Here is a 23,957-nt window from a genome sequence, read left to right as displayed (position 1 = left end):
CTGCATACATGTATATATATACAGCGTATGCATTCAGTGTACATGTCTACACAAAGTCAAACACTCATACACATAAAGCAAAAAAAAATTCTTAAAAACTAATTTAAGAGTTCAAGGTGGGTGTGTGTTACCTAGCAAGTCCTTGTATGCAGAAACTATGTATCCAAGGCTGCAGACTTGGCTCATCGGCCTTGTCTAGCCAATGCCAGGACTCTGAGATGGGGTGGCATTATTACACCAACCCTACAGGAGAGACTGCTGAGCACTAATCCAGAGTAAGGACTGTGATTTACAGTAACAATTAGACAGACATATCAATCTAAAAGACTCGGCATCTCAGCACCAGGGTGAGTCATACCTACCCTGCTCACAGTGTCTTTGACGGCTGGGACAGGCAGGCGCGGCAGAGAGGTCTGGAAGCTGTACAGCATGGGCTTTCGGCCTGAGAAGACCTTGACCATAGCCTGAAGATACAAGTTACATTTCAAAGATGAGGCTGTGTTAAAGAGTCAAAGCCAGGTTCACCTGCATGTGACTTGCTGAGTGTCTATGGGGTCCTACAACATCAGGTTAAAAACTGGACTGAACAAAACCCAGGTCCGAAAGCGGCTTCAGGTGTGGCTGCCGACTGTCACCCCTGGCCAGGAGCCCTGGAGCTGACAGCACTCTGCAGGCAGCTGTCAGTCTTCTCCTAGAAGGTTCTTGGTTTGAAGCTGGTGCAGGCTCTGGATAGAGGAAGCCCTCAAGCCATCCCCAGGAGTGGCAGTGTGTCCCTGCCCATCAGGCCAAGCAACATGGAGAGTGAGCCACCTCCCACAGCCTCTACAAAGGCTGATACAGGCCAGGTATATGGAAGGCAGCTGTCTCTAAGGGTTCAAGGTGTAGACAGTGATGATTCTTAGAGCTCAGGAGTGCTGGGACTCAGCTCAACACCAGCCACGAGGGCCATTTAAGCCCGTGGGAAACTGTCTATCCAGGTATTAAGATCTGTTACTCTAGACATTAGAAAACTCACAGACAAGGTGGAAGCTGGTTTGGGAAAGAGTGGAGTGTGTGGTAGATAGCAAGGGGACCCTGGAGGAGAGGATCACAAATGAGGAGAGTGTGCTGCTGGCCTGTAGGTCAAGGTCAAACTGACCCATTCCTCCAACGCTCCAAGAAGGGGCCCCAGAGAGAAGCAATTCAAAAGACAATTTCACTAGAACCAAATTCATTAAAATCATTTACAAACCTTGGGAACAGAAAATTAGTTTCTTTATAAAAAACAGAACTCAAGACCAGAAGTGGAGAGTGGTGACCGTATGTGGGTGAAGGCACATGTGACAGCCACACAGTGGAGGGGGGTGTTGGATGCCAAAGAGGAGGCCCCAGGAGTGCTCTCCACTTTGGACAGCCACCCCTCACCCCCACGCCAGGAAGCTGAGCTTATAAAAACAACTAGCTGGGGCTTTGGATATGGCTCAGTGGGTAGACAGCTCACCAAAGTTAAACCACCATGAAACTCTGGGTTTGATCATCAGCATCTCATAAAAAACCAGACATGGTGCTTCATGCCTGAGCTGGAGTCAGGAGAACCAGAAACTCAAGGTCATCCTTGGCTACATAATAAATTCAAGGCCAGCCAGGGTGACCTGAGACCTTGTCTCAAAAAACAAAAACAATAAGCAAACAAACAAAAACCCTGTATAACTAGTTAAAACTTGACAACTCTCGTGCATATGGCATAACCCTCTCCTTAAATCAAGGTGCTTGGCCTTAGGGTCAGGGTAAAATGGAGAGCATTGAAAGGTGAGGGTAAATCAGGTGATCTGGCCAGCAAAAGCATCTGACTGCAAAGTGGCCCCAAGGCTACAAAGACCTGGCGGGTGGCATGTAGGCTCAGTGTCCAGCCTGAACTACAAGCTGAACAGAGGTGAGCAGAGAGATGGCAGAACTCCCAGAAACCATTAGCAAGCAGCCCTCAGCTCCATGTGAGCGTCAAGGTGAGCTGTAGCTCTCCCACAGCCAGAGTCTGGGGACAGGTCACACACCAAGGAGCAAAGGAGGAGAGGTCTAGCAAGGCAAGGGTCCTCCTCTAGCGACATCAGCACAGCAGGTCCCCTAGTGGCAGGTAGTTACCATCCAGATCCTGGTGCTCCTGCTCATTTTGCCGTGTTCTGCAAACATCCAGCCATGGTAGGAGAGCAGCACCTTCAGTGAGTAGCGCATAGTCATGATGACTGCTACCCAGAGCCCCGTGCCGAAGAGGATGCCACTCACGATGTTCTTCGTCTGGCTTGACATGTGGCCACTGTGGGGACGGACCAGACAAGTATCTAAGGCGTCAGTGTGGGAAGGTGGCCCCGGCAACTACCTCCAGCAGTGAGACCAAGCACCTTTCCAGGGACAGGAGAGAGTAGCTGCGGCACCCCAAAGCAGAACTGGGTTCATTAGAGAAGGAAGCCCGAGGGCCCCACCAACTCTCCCAGTGCTTATGGTGTTCTCTAACCCACTCAAAACGGGCCAGACTTGGCTGGGCGCAGCGGAGTGGCCTCTTGTCCTGGAGCTCTGGAGGCAGAGGCTGCAGACCAGCCTGGGCAATACAGTGAGCCTTCCATCCCCCAGGAAGAGGCCGCAGACCTGCTCGTGACCTGAACAATCCTGAACAACACACTTCCCTCCACTCTCAGTCTCAGGGGAACAGTGGAGAGCCCACCCCCACCCCCACCCCCGGGAGGGGGGGAGGGCGGAGACCTGCTCCAATGGCAACTGCTTCCCGTGGGTGGGGACTGCCACCTGATGCTCACAGAGATCCTGTTTTCTTCCCCCACCATCGATTGGTGTTTTGCTATGCCCACAACTGAACTCAGGGCTTCATGTATGCTAAGCAGGGTCTCAAACCCTGAACCACATCCCCAGTCCTCAAATATACTTAGATGTTATTTGTCTCAGCACCCTGGAGGCAAAGGCAGGTGGATCTCTGTGAATTCAAGATCAGCCTGGTCTACAGAGTGAGACCTTGCCTCAAAAACAAAACCAAAAAAATACAGGTAAGTAAAAATAAATAAAGCTAATTAAAAAAAAAAAGATTTTAAGTATTTAAAAAAAAAAGGTCACTGATTATGAAAGAAAAACCAGGACAAAAATGCAGCTATTTTTGTGGGGTTATTTTAGTTGTTTTGAAAACTGAAAAACAGTGGCAAAAATGCAAACTAGCCCCCTCCTCTTTAAGGCTCAAGAGACATTGAGGAAGAAGGGGTGAAATAATGCAAAGCAGGAGGGTGGGGAGGAGAGCTGAGAAACGCTGTCTTCTGGATATGATACCGCTGCACACAAGGGCTCACTGAGGCCGTGGACCAAGGTCAAGGCAACTGGATCAGTGGACACTCCAGCAGGGGCACTATTTAGACTCAATAGATTGAAAAAAAAGAGTAGGTGTGGAGAGTTGGAATGGGTATGATCAAGATACACTGTTGACATGTATGGAACTGCTAAGGAATGAATAAAAGATATTCTATTTAAACAAACTAAGAGTCCCCAAACAATCAAAAACAATTGCATACAGAACCATAAAAGTTCTGATATTAGAAAACATTAACTTAATATCATGTAAGTAACAGAGACAAGTTTCTTCTGAGGTTAATGTATTTTCCCACAGTTGGTCAAACCTAGCATTCAAGGAGCTGGAGAGATGGCTCAGCAGTTAAGAGCACTGGCTGCTCTTCCAGAGGACCTGGGTTCAATTTTCAACACCCACATAGAGGTTCACAACCACATGGAACTCTAGTTCCAGGGGATCTGATACCCTCTTCTAACCTCCGAAGGCACCAGGTACATATATGGTACACAGACATACATGTAGGCCAAACACGCATACACATAGAATAAGATTTTTAAAATAATCCAAGATAGGCATAGTGTCGCATGCAGAGGCAGACAGAGCTCTCTAAGTTTGCAAGGCTAGCCTGGTCTACACAGCAAGTTTCAGGATATCCAGGGCTACATAGAGAGATCCTGTCTTAAAAACCAAAGTAGAAAAAAATAAATAAAGAAGTAATTCAAAGTTCAGCTATGTCTCTAACCTCTTTCATCTTCTTTTCAGATCTAATCAAACAAAATCACAGCCTAGGGACACGGGAACTCTATCCTCAATGGGAAGATGGTTCCAGAAGAGCCTTCCAGGCTGCAGGACTCTGACCCTTCACCTGGCCTTTCTAAATTTGGGTCAGAGATGACCCAGTTGATGAAAATAGATCCTGAGGGACAAAGAAACAAATCTTATAAAGACTGAGATTAAACAAGGTTTTAGTAGCTGGCATGGCTGTGTGCAATCCGGCTTTGAGGCACAGGCCATGTTAAGAGCAAAGCACAACTCTTGGCCCTGCGGCTACCTTCAACCAGGCAGCCAGCTCAGCACACAGGACAGCACGCCCAGCTGCTGGCAGGGCTTCCCTCACCTCTCAGGACCTGGAGGAGGACAGACAGCACAGGTCCAGTCTGCAGTGACCAGCTGCTTCCGATAACCTAGCCCCCCCCATGGATGCTCCAGGCTCCAGGCCGACAAGGCGCTTGGCAGAATGCCTGAACAGGCATTTTTATCTGGTCTCCTGCGGTTGCTTACAAAGGCATGACCAATGCTGCCTGGAGGGCTGGAGGCTGAGGAGTTGGCTGGCTTCTCTGTAACTCCTGGGTGTCTCAATCAGAGGGCAGGGCATGGAGGCCCAGGATTCCGGAGCACCTACCCAAGCTGTCCTAAATACACCCACACTATTGGGTTAAATCTGTGCATGGCTTTGAGTCAGCAGAAACCAACTCCTCCAGCTGTGAGCGTCCCCTGGGGTCACTCTTTTGTCAGTTTGCTTTTACAATCCTTTCTAGTATACAGTCTCTACATCGGAACAACCAGGAAAGCAAGATCAGAAAGGTCCGGAGCTGGGAGCTGGGCTGGAGAGATGGCTCAGTGGTTAGAGGACTTGCTGGTCTTCCAGAGGACCTGAGATCAAGGTCTGTTCCCAGCATACATAGTCAAGTGGCTCATAACAACCTGTAACCCCAGCTCCAGGGGGCCCAACACCCTCAACTGCCTCCAAAGGCACTGAACTTACACTCTCAGCCCTGGCCCTCAACATTGTACTTAGCCTTCACAACTCCTGGCCAGAAAACGAAGCCAAGTGCATAGTAAGGACCTTGTGGCTATTTCTCCTCAGTTAAACACCCACTGACAGACATGTTGTGAAGGACACATGGCACGGGGCAACTCTGAAACAACCTGTTTGAACCCAGTGTGGTAGTAAATGCCTGCAGTCCCAGGAGAGGCAGGAGGGTTAAGGTCATTAAGAGTTCAAGGTCATCCTATGCTAGTCTGGGATACTTAAGACTTTCTGTCTCAGAAAATACAAAAGGAAAAAAATGTGTCTAAATGCAGGAGTCATAATGCATAAGGTAACCAAGGCATGGCGTCCTGTGTCCGGCCATTACACACTGAGAGGGTCTAACATCCTTCATCCTGGGTGGTGTCAGGGACCTGTCGGAAGCTGCCTAGAATAACTGCCACCAGAGGTGACCTGAGACTGAGGCGTGGTTCAGTGGTAAGTTAGCTGGCATGCATGAGGCCCAGGCCTGTATGCCATTCCAGAAAAGGAGAAAAGTGCATAGAATGTTCCCTAGCTACCTTCTAGAGCAGGCCCAGCACCCAGCAGGAGACCCCAGATACAAAGGACCCCTTTTTATCTGGTTCAATAGTTAAGAGCACTTGTTACTCTTGCAGAGGACCTGAGTTCAGTTCCCAACACCCATATCAGGCTGCTACAACTGCCTGTAACTCCTGTTTCAGGAGATCCAACAGCTTCCTCTGGCCTCTGAGGGCACCAGGCACACATGGTACACATACATACATACATACATGCAGGCAAAATACTCGTATGTGAGTTCGAGGCCAGCCTGGTCTACGGAGTCAGGCCAGCTGGAGCTATACAGTGAGACCCTATCTTTAGAAAAAAAATTTTAAAAAGGAAAGAAAAGCCCGAAGCTGGCCAGGCCTTGCCTCTAAACAGGATGATAACTACTTTCAAGCTCCCAGAATATACTAAAACTCAAAGTCAAGGCATAATGGACCCCCCGGGGGAATCTAAGCCACTCTAAAGGGGAAGTGTCCCTAAGCAACCAATGACAGTCAGTTCAGGGGACCAGATCACTGGATAGACTAATTCCAGTGGAGCAGCCACATTGGAAGCCACTTTCTGGGGCAGAGATGCCCTCTGAGGCCACCAGAGCTCGACCTTAGGGAGAGAGACACCTGGGGAAGGCAGGTACCCCAGGCCTCTGCCATTCTTAGCCTAATCTCCAGGGCAGCTGTGTCTAGAGACGTCCAAGGGACTTCAACACTGGGTCAGAAAAGTAAAGAGGACCCATGTGGAGATCCCAAAGCAAGGATAGTCAACAGGGTACTGTCATCTTCCAACCAAGACTAGGAGGGGGGTTACTCACGTGGTGTCCAGGGTCCGATTGATCTTTGCGATCATGCCCAGGGAGGGGTCCACTTTGGCATGCATGGATGATATCACACCCACCACCACGATAAGCCAGCTGGAGGGACTCGCCGGGAACACACCAGTGATGATGCCGTTCTGGAAAGACACACCAGCTGTAAGCAGCACCCTCTCGAGGCCACCGTCACTGCCCTGCAGCAGCCCTGGGGCAACAGGCAGCTGGGAGAGCAGGCAGCAGGGAGAAGATGTGACATACAGGCCACCAAGGACCAAGTACCCAGTAGCTGAGACTCTTCCTGGAGCCACAATGGCTTCACCTTTATGCAGTTTCTTCTTTCCCAACTTCTGAGCCCCAGTGTACCCTGGGAGATTCCCCAGAGGGACCCCTGGTCAGCAGGATCACTAGGCCTGACTTACCACACAGGTCCCATATCATGACTAACAGCCTGGGCACCATAAGGTCCCACTCCCAGTCTGCCACTGTCTGGCAGTCAGGGAGCCCAGTTCCCAAATTCCCTTTGCCCTGTCCAAATCAAGATGTGTTTACAGGAGCCTTCACACCATTGGGATATGATGTAAAATAACCCTTACCTAGCAGAATTAAGTTTAAATTAAAGTTTTTGGTTACATGCATTTATTGTACATGAGTGGATAAAAGGACACCATGGTGCACATGTAGGGGTCAGAGGACAACTTGTGAGGGTCAGTTCTCTCCTTCTTTCTTGGGAACTTTGGGTCGAACTCAGGTCGTCGGGCTGGGCTGCATACTCACCCACCCAACTCAAAAATCTAACAAAAAGAGGTTAGCCGGGTGGTGGTGGTGCACACCTTTAATCCCAGCACTTGGGAGGCAGGACAGGCAGATCTCCAGCCTGGTGTACAGAGTGAGTTCCAGGACAGCCAAGGCTACAGAGAAACACAAAGAGGTTGGTGGGAGAAGGCTTGTGTTAATCAGAGCTGGCCAGACTTTGCTGGCTCTGGAAACCGGCAGAAAAGCAATGCTTGCTGTCTTCTCTCTGCTCTGTTGGCTGTTTGAAACTTACAGTAAATTAATCTATTTTGTTGCTGTTTTTATGTTTTATTCTTTGAGACAGGGTCTCCCTATATAGCTCTGGCTGTACTGGAACTCACTATGTAGACCAGGCTGGTCTCTGCTTCCTGAATGCTGGGATTAGAGGGGTGGACCACCATGCCCAGCATAATAAATTAATTCTTAATAGATACACACATTTAGCCCCAGCACTTGGGAAGCAGAGGCAGACGGAGGTCTGAGTTTGAGGCTAGCCTGGTCTCCACAGTGAGCTTCCGGGTAGCCAGAGCTACATAGTGAGACCCTAACTCAACAATAATAATAACAACAACAAGAACAACAATTCTCTGAGCAAGGTGTGGGGTCTCACATGTCTTCCCAGCACTTGAGAGACGAACAGGAAAACTGCCTTAAGTTACAGACCAGCCTGGGTTACAGGGTCAGATTCGATCTCAAAAAAGTAAAACAAGGCTGGGAGAGAGCTCCGTGGGTGAAGTGCTCGCCACACAAGCTGGAGGAAGGACCAGCATTTGGATCTCTAGAATCAATGTAAAAGCTAGACAGGAACAGTGCCCACGTGTAACCCCAGCACTCCAGAGGCAAGCTGGCTAGCTAGACCAGCCAGGCTCTAGACCAGCCAGGATCAGTAAGTTCAGGCTTCAGTGAGACTGTCTGAATATATGAAGTAGAGCGCTATAGATGAAGACACGAAATGTAAAGGTCCGGCCTTCAAGTGTGCATGCACACACACGCACACGCACACACACACACACACACACACCATATACACAGGCAAACAAAACAAAACAAAGAAGAAAAATCTTTCAATTAAAACCACATTCTTGGAGCTAGCGATTGCTAGGTAGTTAACAGCACTTGTTCTTTCAGAGGACCTGAGTTTGATTCCCAACATCCATGTCAGGTAACTAGTAACAACCAGTAACTCCAGCTCCAGGGGATCCAATGCCTCTGGTCTCTGCAGGTACCTGCAACTAACATACACCCACCCTTACACAGATGCACAGTGATACACACAATTAAAAAATAAAACATCTTTTTTCTTTAAAGAAAAATAAAATCCTATACCTGTGATCACCACACTCAGAAGGCAGGGGCAGGAAGAGCAAGAATTCAAAACTATCTCTCACTACTCTGTTGGAGGCCACCCTGGATTACATGAGATCCTGTGTCACAAAAACCAAAAGGTTCTCAGAGGCCAGTATGATGTTACCCCTGTCAGGCCAGCACTTTGGAGGCTGACAGGATGACTGTCTTAAATTCAAGGCCAGCTTGGGCTAGAATGAGACCCTATCTCAAAAATACAAGGATAAATAAGTAACTAAGTAAGTAAGTAATTCATTAGAGTTAAAAATAAGTAAATAAGCCAGTCATTGTGACACATGCCTTTAATCCCAGCACTGGGAAGGCAGAAGCAGGAAGATCTGTGAGTTCAAGACCAGCCTAGTCTACAGAGCGAGTTCTAGGACAGCCGAAGCCACACAGACAAACGCTGTCTCAAAAAACAAAGAAAAACCATACATAAAAGTGAGGGTGGGATCTTGCCCATTGAACCTCCTGGTTCTGAATCCACATGGGAGCCAAGGTCCTTGCAGCAGTGGAGGCCCTGGCCAGCCCTCTTCCTCAGAGTGAAGGCACTGCCTTCCACGAAAAGGTTTTGGGGTTCAGCCACATGCCACCTACCCTGCACTGCTCACCCTGTGTAAGTTTGGCCAGCTCTCAGGCTTGGGTTTTCCTGTAGGTGGCACCTTCACGACTCTGGTTCACAGAACACTGATCACCAAGTTCCGGAAGCTGCCACTGAGACCCAGGGACGCCTGTGCTGTGCCACAAGCTCCTGGAGACACATCTGCCACAGCCCCAGCTTCTGCTGGTGGCACTGTGGTACCCAGCAGGCTGGAGGAGCAGGCCCTGGTGATGGGGGACTGTTTGCAATTGCTCCAAACCTGCATTTATTCTTTCTGAGATTTTAAAAGAAAGTACAATTGGACTGGGGTTATAACTCAGCAATTCATCACTTGCCCATCAAGGGATTCTAGCTCTGGTCCCACACAGAGGACCCAAGTTCATTTCCCAGCATCCACTTGATGGCTCACAGCCATCTGTAACTCCAGTTCCAGGGGATCCAACACCCTCTTCTGACCTCCTTGGGCACCAGACACACACATGCTGCGCGTGTGCTCACACCTGTCTGTAACTCCAGTCCCAGGGTTTTTGATACCCTCCCACAGGCAGGCAAAACACCAAAGAACATTAAATAAAAATAAACTGAAAAACCTCTAAAAACCCAACAATAAGGAGCTATGAGCCCACTCTATATAAGTGTCTCCCACAAGCCTGAGCCAGCATAGAGACCTCTGCTCTCTCAGAGACCCACTGAAGACACAATTTCCTCCTCAGTGGGACCCAAGGAGATACACTAGACATCCCAGTCAGCACTGCAGAGACCAGCCAACCAACCTTGAATCCCAGCCAGCACTGCAGAGACCAGCCAACCAACCTTGAATCGGATGAACTTCTTCTTCCAGGAATGCAGTCCTGACAAGCATATCTGTTTGAGGGCTTCATGGCTCAGGCGGAGGTCGATGCCATCGGGGGTGACAGTGAACTGGAAGGCCACAGCTTGATGAGCCTCTGCCATCTTGAATAGGCACCTGGAGCAGGGACAGAGATGGCTTAGAGAAGCCTGACACCAGAAACCAGGGACATGCCTCCAGTAGAAGGAGGTCCTCCAAATTTAACCCTGTGCCTTAACAGACCTACACGCGTCTCCAACAGATACAGTGCTGTCCCTCACTCCACACTTCTCACCTGTCCAGCTCCATACAGGCCTAGGGCGATGGTGTGGGCCCAAGTCACCACCATCCCACGCCCTTTGCCCATCCCACAGAACCATATCACCAAAGGCATCCTCAGCCCAGCATGACAAAGGACACTGGCGGCCTTGTATTGACCTGCATGGCAGAGATGAATATTCTTACAGCCCATCCCATCCCCAGAACTGTCAAGAAAACACCGGAAATAGCAACAAACGAGTTCCAGCAGCCCTGAACCCTGACCTTCAGGCAGGGCTACTGCCCCTCTAACTTCAGAGAGTGCTGGAAGACTCCACGATGGCGGCGAGATGGCTAGGCTGGAAAAGCCCTTCCCTCCAAAGACTGACAATGTGAATTCAATCCCAGAACCCAAGTAAAGGTGGAAGGAGAAGACCAATCCCACAAAGCTGTCCTCTGGCTTTCACATACACACTGTGGTGTGCACGCTCTGCCCCCCCCGCCCAGAATAAATAAAAATACTTTTTACACTGGGCTGTGGTGGTGGCACGTGCCTTTAATCCCAGCACTCAAGAGGCAGAGGCAGGAGGATCTCTGAGTTCAAGGCCAGTCTGGTCTACAGAGTGAGTTCCAGGACAGCCAGGGCTACACACAGAGAAACACTGTCTCAAACAAAAACAAAACAAAACACACAAAAAACATAGGGGGAAAAAAAAGACTCTACTAACATCCCACAAACTGCACAGACCCTAACTGGTCCTGATCCTCTGAGGCCATTCCTAAAGTCAAACTGGCCTAAGGCATCCATGCATCGGGCCTTAGTTGTTCCTGCACAAAACATGGCCTTTTCTGCACTAGTTTGCCCCGTCCCACTCACTACAGGAAATGTTAGAAATCTCCAGAATCTGTCTCAGTGACTAGCCACACACATACACACAAAGAGGAGCTGGGCTGGAGGGATGGCCAGGAAGAGTTTCCTGCTCTTGCAGAGGCCTGGGGTTCTATTCCCAGAACCCAAGTCAAGCAGCTCGTTACTGCCTGTAACTCCAGCTCCAAGAGATCTGATGCCCTCATCTGACCTCTGTGGGTACTGCACTCACATGCACATACACATAGAACAACTAATACGCATACATAATAAAACAAGAGGGATCTATAATGTGCTCTTCCCCTTTCTTTTTCACTCACTCCTGTGGTCTGTCTAAGACAACAGCTTTCAACCCAATCTCACACTCAACAGAAATGTCACCTTCTCCCTCCTTGGTTCCCTCATTCCCCCAGCAGCTGCCTTAGGTGTCCCCTCTAAAGCACTACATACATATATACATACATACACACATATATATAAATTAAAAGGTAAGAGGTAAAAATAAGATCTAATTTATGGGTGTGTTCTCATCACATAACTTTCCCACTGAGGCTCACAAGGTCTCAGAAACCTGTCAAAACTAGAGAGATGGTTCAGCGGTTAAGAGCACTTACTGCTCTTACAGAGGACCTGTGTTTGGTTCCTCGCATTTAAATGGTGACTCACAACCATCTGTAACTCCAGTTCTAGAGGATCCTACACCCTCTTTTGGCTTCCCTAGGCACTGCATGCACATGGTACACATGCATGCAGGCAAAACACTCAGACAAAACCCCCAAATTTTAAATGTGTACTTTTAAAATTATTTATTTATTCTTATTTCATGTACATTGGTTTGCCTGAATGAAAGTGTTGGATCTCCTGGAACTAGGGTTACAGACAACTGTGAGCTGCCACGTGGGTGCTGGGAATTGAACCTGGGTCCTTTGGAAGAGCAGCCAGTGCTTTTAACCACTGAGCTATCTCTCCAGCCCAATTATGTGTATTAAAAAAACAAAAAACAAAAAACAAAATGGGGGGTTGGAGATTTAGCTCAGTGGTAGAGTGCTTGCCTAGCAAGCACAAGGCCCTGGGTTTGGTCCTTAGCTCCAGAAAAAAACAAAAAACAAAAAACAAAAAACAACAACAACAACAAAAACAGCAAACCGGGTTCTGGGGCTGTAGCTCAGGGAGAGAGTGCCCACTGAGCTTGCACAAGCCCTGGGTACGATGCCCAGTACTGTGTGTGGTGGTGCATGCCTATAATCCCAGCACTCAGGAGGTAGAGGCAAGAAGATCAGGAATTCAAAGTTATCCTTGGCTATACTGAAAGCTAGAGGCTAGCCTGGGCTACATGACATTAACAAGTAGAATTGGGGATGTAGGTCAATGGTAGAACATTTGTCTAACATCTGTGAGGCCCTGGGTTCCATCCCCAGCAATGCAAAAACAATTTAAATCAATACATATCCATATAGTTCAAAGATAATAACCAAAGCTAGGTGTGGTGGCATGGACCTCAGGAGGATGAGGCAGAAGGATGCCACAAGCTGGAGGCCAGATCAATCTATCAGCCTGAGTTGCAGAATGAAACCCTGTCAACTGGCAATCACTTGTTCATTCAACAAATATTTGCTGGCTGCTTCTCATGTACCAGTGAGGTGAGAACCTAGACCCTGGTAGAAAGGGCCCCTCTGCCCTCCTGTGGCACAGGGAGGAGGCAGAGAGCTAACAATGCTTCCGTGGCAGTTAGGGTACAGGAAACGGAGGTGCCGGACAGGAGACCCTCAGCTCAGCACAGGAGAGGGGAGCAGACAACCCTGGCCCAGTGCGGTGCCATCAGGGATGAAGATAACAACCAACTCAACAGGTCTGAGTCCCACGGGCTGGCCATGCTGATAAAAGGGGCCCTCCAGCCTTGAACTATGTGCTCTGCAGAGCCACTTCCCAAGGCAGGTGGGGGCGGGGGGAGCAGGCAGCTGACAATTCCCCTGTGGACCTGCTGCGTTGGAAATGTCAGTGTCACAGGGGACACCTGGGTGGAGCAGCCAGGGACAGGCGGATGTGGGAAGAACAAGGACCGTGCTGGTGGGCAACACAACTGGAAACTGGCCTTTGGGCTCTGTGCTGACCTCCAAAAGGTTGAGGGGACAACACGACCTGGTACTGAAGATAACTTAGAGCCCAAGCGACGCCCCAGGGTCTTTACGTCCTGGAAAACCGTGACAGGGCCTGGCCGTGATGAAGGCACAGACCCCACCTGAGAAAGCAACACTACCGACCTGTGCTTGGGCAGACACATATACACAGCCTGAAGGGGGCACAGAACGCAGCTCTGGTCGAGGTGAGGAGGCTGGAATCTGGAATTCCCTTGAACTTCAGATCCTCCTCTATCTACTTCTGAAGTGCTGGGATTACAGATAGGAGCCCTGTACTTACGTTATCCATTGCCGGGGATGAAGGCAGGGCATGCTAGGCAGGCACCCTATCTACTGCAGAGCCAGCCCCAGGTTAAGCTTCCTGTATCTGCAGCACTCATGAGGCTGGTAGTACAGACATGAACCCTGCACCACAGGCATCAATCTGGGTGAACAGGATTCCATGACTGGCCACCCTGCCAATCGTTTACATGACCTCAAAGGTGAACCAGCAGTATTGTTTCAAGTTTAAAACCAGCCTGGGACTAAACACTAAATTCCAGGCTGGGCTACAGACAGACCTTGTTGCAAAAACAAAAACAAACTCAATAAATACATTAATGAAATTTAAAACACAAGGGGACTATTTTGATGTAAACTTTTCTGCTGTGCGTATGTGTGTGCACACATCTTCCCAGGTGTTTGTATCTGTCTGTGCATCAAGGCCTGAGTTCAACACCAGCTAGCTTCCTCTATCACCTTGAACTTTATTGTTTGGAGGCGGGGTGTCTCACCGGACCTGGAGAGTGCTGACTGGCTAGACGGAGCGATCCCTGAGTCTGTGTATCTTGTTCCCACTGTTTGCCAACCCCAGAGCTGGAATTACTGGCCCAAAGGTGTTATACTCAGCATTTTACATGGCTGCTGGGGCTCAAACTCAGGTCCTCAAGCTGCTCAGCAAGCACTTCACCCACTGAGTCATCTCCACAGCCCACGAGGAGCTGTTAACAGCAGATTAAACATCGTGTTGCAGTCAATTCTATCCAAAGGCATGAACCCCAGGTTTGCCCAGAAACCAAACCTAGACTCAGAACAATCATGAGGCTGGGGGATACTTACAGTGTTCTTTCCAGGGTGAAATGTCCCTGCCACGTGACCTGAGTTTAATGTTTAGAACCACCTGAACCTGCCAGGTGTGGTGGCACAAGCCTAGAAACCCAGCAGCAGGGAGGTAGAGGCAAGAGGGTCAGTTCAAAGTTACCCTTGGTTACACAGTGAGTTACCAGCCTGGTCTCCATGACACAAAGAGACAAAAAGACTGCCTAAACCTGATGAAGGCCTGGTTTGTTCTGACAGGTTCACCACAGCAGGCACTCAGGCTGCTTTGTGGGCTTGCAATGCGGTTCACAACTCAGGCTCACTGCTTTAAACCACTGAGCAGGAACTGGAGCCAGATGAGTCAGCCTCAGCCTCCATGTTGGCCTCACAGGCTACTTCAGATGGTCAGAGTGTTCCCAGAAGCCACCAGGAAGTACAGATCAAATCACAGCACGTGCCACCCCCAGGAACAGCTGGAATGCCAACTGTGAGTGACAGGCACTGGAGAGTCACTCCAGGAACAGCTAGAATGCAAACCGTGAGTGACAAGTGTAGAGGACACTGAGAAATCAGGAGCCTCACCCACTGCTGCCATAGAAATGTGATGGGGTCAGGTCATTCCAGAAGACAGGCTAAGCATAAATCTCCTTCGAGGCGGTGTGTTCAAGGCCAGCCTGGGCTACACAGAAAGACCGTATCTCAACAAGACAAAGCAAAAATGTAAAAGCCATGGAACCCAGCAACTCCTTTCCTTGGCCAGGATAACTCAAACTAGTCTACACTAAAACCTATACAGGCATGTCCACAGCAGCCTCGTTCATGACAAAAGGTGTTCCATGGCAGGAGAGGAGACTACAGCCAGGGCCCTCCACAGGAGGAGGAGCGTAGGCCAACTGTGACATACTCACGCACCAGACCATGGCTTGGCCCCAAGAAGCAAAATGGCACCAACACACGTAGCGACATGGATGAATCCATGACATCAGGGTCTGGGGAAATGGCTCAGTGTGCAGAGGGTTCACCTCGAATACACAAGGCCCAGGGTTCCAAGCCCAGTACCACATAAACCAGGCATGGTGGCACATGCCTATCATCACAGCACTTGAGACAGGAAAGCAGGGGGATCAGATAGATGTTGAAATCATCCTTGGTTTGATAGCAAGCTAGAAGCCAGCCTGAGCTACATGAGATCCTGTCTCATTTAAAAAAAAAAAAAAAAAAAAAAAAAAAAAGCCAAGAACACAACACGAAGCCCGAGAAGCCAAATGTCCTCTCACTCCATTTACACAAAATCCCCAGAACAGAAAAATCTATAGAAATAGAAAGATCGGAGCTGCCAGGGACTAAGAGAGCTTGGAAAGGGGATGAAGGCTAAGAAGGAGTGTTTCTTTGGGGGTTGATAAAAATGTTCCCAAACTGAGTAGAATGACAGTGGCACATTGTTGTGAATAAATTAAAAATCTCCAAAATACCAGATAGGTGAATTGCTTATGTGAATTATACATTGTCCTACTCAGGGTCACTATTGCTGTGATGAAACGCCACAATCAAACAAGCTGGGGAAGAAAGGGTTTACTTGGCTTACACTTCCATATCACAGTCCATCATCAAAAGAAGTCCTGGCAGGAACTCAAAGCAGGGCAGGAACCTGGAGGCAGCAGCTGATGCAGAGGCCATGGAGAAGTGCTGATGACTGGCTTTTTCCTCATGGCTTGCTCAGCCTGCTTTCTTATAGAATCAAGGACCGCCGGGTGTAGTGGCACATGCCTGTAATCCCAGCACTCGGGAGGCAGAGGCAGGCGGATCTCTGTGAGTTCGAGGTCAACCTGGTCTACAGAGCTAGTCCAGGACAGGCTCCAAAGCTACAGAGAAACCCTGTCTCAGGAAAAACAAAACAAAAAAGAATCCAGGACCACCAGCCCAGGGATGGCACCACCAACCTTGGGCTGGGCCCTCCCCCATTAATCACTAATTAAGAAAATGCCTTACAACTGGACCTTATGGAGGCATTTCCTCAATTGAGGCTCCTTCCTTTCAGATGACTCTAATCTGTGTCAAGCTGACATAAAACTAGTTAGGACACACCTCAATGAAGCTGTTATTCAAAAATACTATCTCAAAGGCCAGAGAGATGGCTTGGTGAGCAATATTGCTTGCTGCTCTTCCAGAAGATCCAAGTTCAGTTCCCAGCACTCACATTAAGCAGCTCAGAACCACCTGTGACTCTAGTTCCAGGAGATCTGATACCCTCTTCTGGCCTCTGTGGGTACTGCACTCCTGTGGTGTATACACACACATAAATACACACATCCTAAACATTTTTTTTAATTAAAGAAAAAAAAGGTGAAAGGAAAGAACTGACTTCCAAAAGCTGTCCTCTGCCCACCACATACTCACTGTAGTGTGCATGCAAACCCCATTCACTCACAAACACACACACACACACACACACACACACACACACACACACACACAGAGTAATAATAAACTAAATTTTGTTTTGTTTTGTTTTTCAAGACAGGATTTCTCTGTGTAGCTTTGTGCCTTTCCTGGATCTCGTTCTGTAGCCCAGGCTGGCCTCGAACTCACAGAGATCTGCCTGCCTCTGCTTCCCAAGTGCTGGGATTAAAGGCGTGCGCCTCCACCGCCCAGCTAATAAACTAAAATTTTTAAGTGAAAAAAGTAGACAGCTGCTAAGAAATAATGCTTGCAGTTAACCTCTGACCTCCATAAGCACATACACACACATGTATGCACACACACATGCATACTATGAGCATAAAAGCATATTCACAAAGAAAAAAACTGAAGAAAAGAAAATGTCCTCTCACAAAGCACAAATGTTGTCTAGTTAACACTTAAGCATCTAATCCTTCCCTGGCCAAACACACAACTGGAGGCATCAGGGTGGGATCTAGAAGCCCATCCCATCACTGCTCCCTAAGAGGACGGACCGAGCAGATGCCATAACAGGCTGCTCAGTCTTCTCTCAAGAGATCAGGCCTCAATTTCAGTTTCCTGAGACTGAACAAGCAGTTTCTGAGAGAGCTTCAAACAAAGGACAATCAGTCTCCAACACCCCTGACAGCAAGGACAAGGAGGCATGGGACATGCAATGGTCTTTGTGGGACTTCTTCAGGACCCTAACATACCCACCAAGGTTCCATTCAGAACGAACACCACCCTCCAGCACTAAGGAAATTTTTTTTTTTTCAGAGATCATCTAACAGAGTAGGGTAGATACCAAATATCTGCAGACAGCTCAGTCAAAGTGCCCACTGCACCAATATGAAAACCTAAATTCAATCTACATAAAAAGCCAGGCATGGTGGAGCACACTTGTAATCCCAGACTGGGGAGGCAAAGACAGGAAGATCTCTCCCAAGGCATCTGCCCAGGCCAAAGAGAGACCATGCCCCCAAAACAGTAAGGTGAGTGGTACAAGGAATGACAACCAAGGCTGACTCTTGTTTACATGCACACACACACACACACACACACACACACACACACTATAAATCACACACACACAACACACACACTATAAATAACACACACCACACACACACACACACACACACACACACACACACACACACACACACGATTGCGGATTTCATAGCACCTAGGACTGGGATGGGGAGGGGTGAGCGAAGGCTTCTTGAGAGCCAGGGAAAGTAGACAGTGACTACACGCAGGTCATTTCTGTTGGGTTCTTTTTCTGCACACATCTGAGATCTCCCCACAACTCTTAATGTATCGAATGCAGCTGTCCCTTCCATGTCCCAGAGCTCTCATGGGTGCTAAGTAAGTCCTGAGTACCCTTGCCTCCTGGGAAGGGAAGCACCTGCTCCATCTAGGTACTACTGCACAGCAGACTCCTGTAGGAGATGAAGTGGAGACAGGAAGATGAAGCAGGCAGCCAAGGAGAATGGGAGACAGCTGCTGCAACCACAGCCCCACCTCCATCACATGCCCACTTGTGTAACAGTTTCCTCCAAAATATTCCATCCTGCAGGGAAGCTCCTTAAGTGAAGGCCAACAACTCACAATACCTTCAGGAAGTCCATGAAACTGACCAGATGCACTAGGCTCCTCCTCCCTGCCAGAGTAAGCAATAAAGGCTCAGAGTCCTTCTGAGACTGCTACCACAACAGAGCTGCTGGGAAGACTCAGACGAGCAAGGAACACTCTGAGACCAGACTAGCTGCCTGAAAGAAGCAGAAACCACCCAAGCTGACCGGAAGAAGTTAAGCCAACTGAGGCACCTAGAAAGGGCATTCTCTAACCTATTGAGGCGCCTGCAGGCTGTGCAGGAAACTCCAGGTTCCCAGCTTTTGTGGACTGTCACCATGCTGGGTATTGGTGATGCAGCTGTCTTTGAGTCATTTCTGCTCCCCAATAAAGTCACTGGTCCACCAAGTTGGATTTTGGTGGTCTGCTGTGGGATCCCTCTCTGGAAGTGAGTACACCCGTGTGTTGTGTCTCTCCAGGGCAAGTTTTGTTATACACACCACCCTCTGAGACCTGACAAGACTGAACTACACCTTTTGGTCAGGCTGAAGGGACTCTGGCCAGCTCGGCCGTGGCAAACATGGCTCTGGCAGGCCTTGTCCTTCTCCCCGTTCCCTCTGCCTTGTTAAAGATGACACTCCTAAAGTAGCCACCAAGGTCTGTTCCCTTAGTTGGCCACGTCCTCCTCCTGAGCCTGACTACCAAGGTCCAGCTATCCAAGTATTGAAGTCCAGCAATCAAAAGCCCCCTTGTGCCCCCCCTAATTAACATGCCCAATCAAAATTAAACACCTCATCCTAACACGGGGGTTTCTCCTTCTACCTTTATAAACTGCCATTTGCCTATGGGCCCTTTGTGTACCCTGCCCCCTTGGGACAAATACCCCTCTCCTCCTCTTGCCCCTTCTCCCTCGTCCTCTGTCTCCTGTCTTCATCTCTGATTCCCTGCCCTTTGTCCCTCGGGAGCAAATAAAACCCCTTAGTGCTGAGAGCTTGATCTTGAACTGATACTAGTCCTTCATGGGCTGCATGCTGGTCCTGCCGCCGTCCTCTTCCTGGGCAGGAGACCACACCCCACACCTGGCTGAGATGGCCACCTACAGCTCCCTACTTTTCAGTAGGCTTTGTCACCGCAGAAACAGCAGTCTCAGTGAGTCCCAACCCAGTCACTATAGCTCTACTTAGTCAACCTGACCCCAGGCTAGAGAGGGGGGAGGTCCTCCTCGCCCCTGACTAAGTCAGTATTCCAGGTGCCCCTGGAAGCAGGGCCTTTCTCCTCAGGGTGTCTCACATTTTGACCTTCTTTTTTCTTCAAGATTTATTTATTATTAATACAATGTTCTGCCTGCAAGTCAGAAGAGGGCACCAGATCTCATTACAGAGGGTTGTGAGCCACCATGTGGTTGCTGGGAATTGAACTCAGGACCTCTGGAAGAGCAGCCAGTGCTCTTAACCTCTGACCCATCTCTCCAGCCACATTTTGACTTTCAACAGGACATTACTATCTACAAAAATCAAGTTACAAAAAATAGAAAGTAAAACAGAAAAAAAAATTCTGGGCCAAGATGCTCAATGGGCAAAGGTGTTTGCTGCAAGCCTGTCTGTTCAAGCCCCAGGACCCACAGGGTAGAAAACGAGAACCAACTCCTGAAGGTTGTCCTCTGACCTCTACTCATGTGCTGTGACACACGTGTAATTTTACAATTGATGTTGGGCTATTTTCATATTCCCCACTGCATGTGCCCCACAGACTGTGGGTTGGACACCCTTGTGTCCCTCCTCACCTCCCTTTTGAAGCCACTGTGGGAGAATAAATAGCTCTCTGTAAAACACCCAAAGCAAGTCCACCCTCAACAGTGGCTTCAAGGGGACCTGTCTGTGGGACTGGGAGTCCTGGGAGCACCTGGCAGAGCCATCCACCATGCAGACAGCCCAAAGCGGCTGTCCAGGGGTGACCAGAGAAGCTGAGATGAAAAACCAACCGATGCTTAAGGAGGAGGGGCGGGGGTATACAGAGTCCCATGGAGGAGAGCAAAACATTCATAAATCCAAGGACCTTGGAAGTGCCCCCAAAGCCTCCATGATCTCGGCCATAACCTCACAGCCCCTCAAATGTTCAAAGTCATAAAACACAACACTTACAGCTGAGTACAGAACCTCGTCTATGTACCCGCCCCTGCAATGAAATGACTGGTTGGTGACACAGACTTACGGCTATCTGGCCCTTTTAATTAAGAATACAGCATGGGGGGGGGGGGGCTGGAGAGGTGGCTCAGTGCTCTTGCAGAGGACCAGAGTTCTATTCCCAGCACCCACATCAAGCGGCTCAGAACCTGTCTGTAACTCTGGCTCCAGGGAGACTGGACAGCTCTGGACTCGGGGACACCTTCATTCACACGCACATAACCACACGTAGATACACAATCTAAAATGATAAAAAAAAATACTTAAAAATAAGAATACAACATCAAAGGAGTGGAGAGATGGCGCAGCAGTTAAGGGTGCACACTGTTCTTGCAGAAGACCCCAGTTGTGTGGCTCATTCCAACTCCAGGGGATCCGGTGCCGCCTTCTAGGTTCCAAGGGCACTGCACACACATGAGGCACATGATGCAGACATTCATACAAATAGGACACTGTTGTCACACCACATCTCCCCTGCAACTCTGGGCTTCTGTTTCACATTCATGTCTGAGCAGCCACAGGCCACCTAACGTGTGTGTGTGTGTGTGTGTGTGTGTGTGTGTGTGTGTGTGTTTGTACATGCAAGACTTAGTGTACAAGTGATACGGCCGTATTGATCCTTGTGTCCCCACCTAAGTTCCCTGGAGCCTGACTGCCCCCACTCACCTCACCTTGGCTTCCTCATAAGGAAGTGTGTTCAAGGTCTCTGCCCATCAGGAGCCCTTCTTCGTTCTCTAGAAATGTGTTCCTCCTGTCTCAGATGCAAGGCTTGGGGACAGGCCTCTCCTGGACTGACCCGCTCACAGGTCCCCTCATCTTTCACCAGGTGTATTCAGCTTTGGTGTCCCCCTGCCCACAGAAAGCCAGTCTGCTCCCAAGGTGGCTCTCTGCAAAGCACCTGAGCCTGGACACTGAGGACTCCCACTGCCCTGGCTTCAGCTCTCCCTTCCCAGGAGCCCTTCCGGCCATCACGCCCTGCTAACCCGGGCACTAAGGCTATGTCCTTGTGTCTGTGCAGCTGGGAACCCTGACGTACTAGAATGGCCCTCAGGGCCAGCTGGCCCAGCCATTCTATCTGGCAGGCCAGCTGTGCCTGGACACAGGCCACTGACACTGGGCAGCCTCCTCCTCCATTCCAAAGGCTTTTGCAAAGACAGTATGGCAGGCCTCCATGGTGGCTGGAGGCCTCTGCCATGTCGCCATAGAGTGTGCACTAAAACACTGGTTTCCCAGTACTAGCCCACACTTCCAGTTCCTCCTTCTTCCTACGTCAGGTCACCAGTGGCTCAAGCCTGGCCTACCAAATCATCTGCTATGGTCTCCAACCCCTGTCCTCTGTCTGCACTGATGGAAGGTTCTTCTTGGCTCTCTGGATCTTGGGAGCCAGGCAGCCTTGTCCCTGATCAGACCTCTACAACCCGTGCACATGACCAGGTGTTACAAGCCCACCTTCAAGGCCAAAACTGCGGACTGGACATCAGCCCACCTTCTCTCGGGCTGCATGCACCCTATCTGCCTCTCTCCAACTAGGCCTGCCTCAGTGGGGCATGCACGGACCACACCTTCCCCACCTGTGTTTCATCCACCCAGGCAACACAACCCACAGAAGATGTCAGCCCACCAGCACCCCCTCAAGCCACACCTTCCCTTGCCTGGGCACAGACCCAGCCTTTCACGGCACCTCCCAATTCTCCAGGTTCTACTGCCACCCTCAAGGATGTCCCAAGTGCCCTGCGAAGCTCTGCTTTGTATGTTTCCTCCGGGGGCTGGCCCATGTGGGGCTCCTGGGATCCATCACAGCCCAGGGTGGAGAGATAGTGTCCTTGGACACAAGGTCTGCACACAGGACCACAGGGAAGTAACTGCACCGCAGGGCATGCACCTGTGTCCCAAGTTCAAAGGCAGCCACAAGAACATACACTGGAAAGGAAAGGGTAAAAGCGAAAAACATATAGATGGGAGGAAAGAGGACTTGGACTCCCCCTCTGCCATTCCCTGGTCCTCCCAAGTTGTTCAGCAAGAACAACTTGTCTCTAGACCAGGCTGGCCTTGAACTCGTGGCTATCCTCATACTGGGGTTACAGGATACGAAACCACACCTACCTACTGTTAGCCTTTGGACTAGAATTCTAAACCAGGGACAAAAACTTACCCAGGACACACCCTCTAGGTAAACACACTGACTGCCCCACCCCAGAAGCAGGCCTGGCCAGGCACCAAGGAAAGGCCCCTCCAGGATTGTTCCTAGCACAAGGTGGCTTCTTGCCCTGTGTCCTCAAACTGGCTCAGGGCAAAACTGCAGGTGGCTGCTGCTGCGGCAGGAACCTCCCAGGTGCCAGGAAGATGTCCAGAGATGCATGCACCATGCCAGAGGCAAAAAATCCTGACGGTGTAGGGCTGGGTTGTGGTATCTGGTGTCAGAGAGAGGACAAAGTATTTCTGAGAAGTGGGTGTGGAGCCTGGCTCTTGCCCCTGCCCCAAGTGACAGTGTTAGTGTGTGGTGACTGCCCACTCCCACATGCCAACCTCCTTGCCTGGGGACATGCAGGTGCCCCCACACTCAGGCCCTACATCATTTATATACCAGCCCCACTGCTGGGGAGGGACTCCCAACAAGAGCTGCAGCAGAGCACTAAGCCCCTTACTGTAATCCGCTCCTGACACTCCAAAATGCAGAACAGGATGCCTGCACTGAAAACCACCAACCTCACATGTCAGGTCTGGTGTGTATCTGCCCCCAAGCCTGTAATTCTGTACCTCCACCTGCACTAGACTCAATGGTTCCAACCTTTACCTGCTGCTGATTGCTCTTGGTGTGTGTGATAGATCGACTTTGGGTGTTTTGTGTGTGTGTGTGTGTGTGTGTGTGTGTGTGTGTGTATGCATGTGTGTATGTATGTGTTTGTGTGTGTGTATATGTATGTGTATGTGTGTATGTATGTGTGTGTGTGTGTATGTGTGTGCACGCTCGTGCACGCGCGAACACTGACCATGTGTGGAGGCCAGAGGACAACTTTGTGGATCTGCTTCTCTACTCCTACGTGTATATGGGATCTGGGGCTGGTCTCAGAGGCATGCATAGAAAACACTCTACCCACTGAGGCATCTTGCTGACTTAAGACTGTCTTCATTTTAATAACGTGGCTTGGTGTCGAGCCCCAGTCCTTCACTAAATAAATGGCTCTGTGCTTTGTTGATGGGATGTGCCCACTGGGCTTGCTTTCTCCATAGCCAACCCTTCTACATCAAAAGCATTTCACCTCTGAGGTCAGCCTATGAGCCCTAACACTGGCCATGCTACCAAGCTGCCACCCCTGAGAGCCAACCAACTTCCCTTCCCAGACCAGGCCCTCTTAGCAACCCCGCTCTCTCTGCAGTTCCCTGCGGC

The 23,957-nt window shown here is 49.7% G+C and overlaps 1 protein-coding gene across 3 annotated transcripts in view; it reads right to left on the bottom strand.

The window, feature by feature from the left end:
* Positions 1–23,957, bottom strand: part of Cpt1a (carnitine palmitoyltransferase 1A) — a 63,446-nt gene that overhangs the window by 28,565 nt on the left and 10,924 nt on the right. For all 3 annotated transcript variants that reach the window (XM_036200669.1, XM_036200678.1, XM_036200686.1), the window contains exons 2-5: positions 10,016–10,169; positions 6,466–6,605; positions 2,119–2,290; positions 363–464 (exon numbers count right to left, since the gene is read on the bottom strand). In XM_036200669.1, the coding sequence (XP_036056562.1) occupies positions 363–464; positions 2,119–2,290; positions 6,466–6,605; positions 10,016–10,156 (555 nt within the window). In that variant the 5' untranslated portion in view covers positions 10,157–10,169. The remainder of the gene's footprint in view (positions 1–362; positions 465–2,118; positions 2,291–6,465; positions 6,606–10,015; positions 10,170–23,957) is intronic.

Source organism: Onychomys torridus, chromosome 1 (genome assembly GCF_903995425.1).
Source record: "Onychomys torridus chromosome 1, mOncTor1.1, whole genome shotgun sequence".
Taxonomy (NCBI): domain Eukaryota; kingdom Metazoa; phylum Chordata; class Mammalia; order Rodentia; family Cricetidae; genus Onychomys; species Onychomys torridus.
Note: the sequence above shows the minus strand (reverse complement) of the source record. Positions and strands in the feature narration are given on the sequence as shown.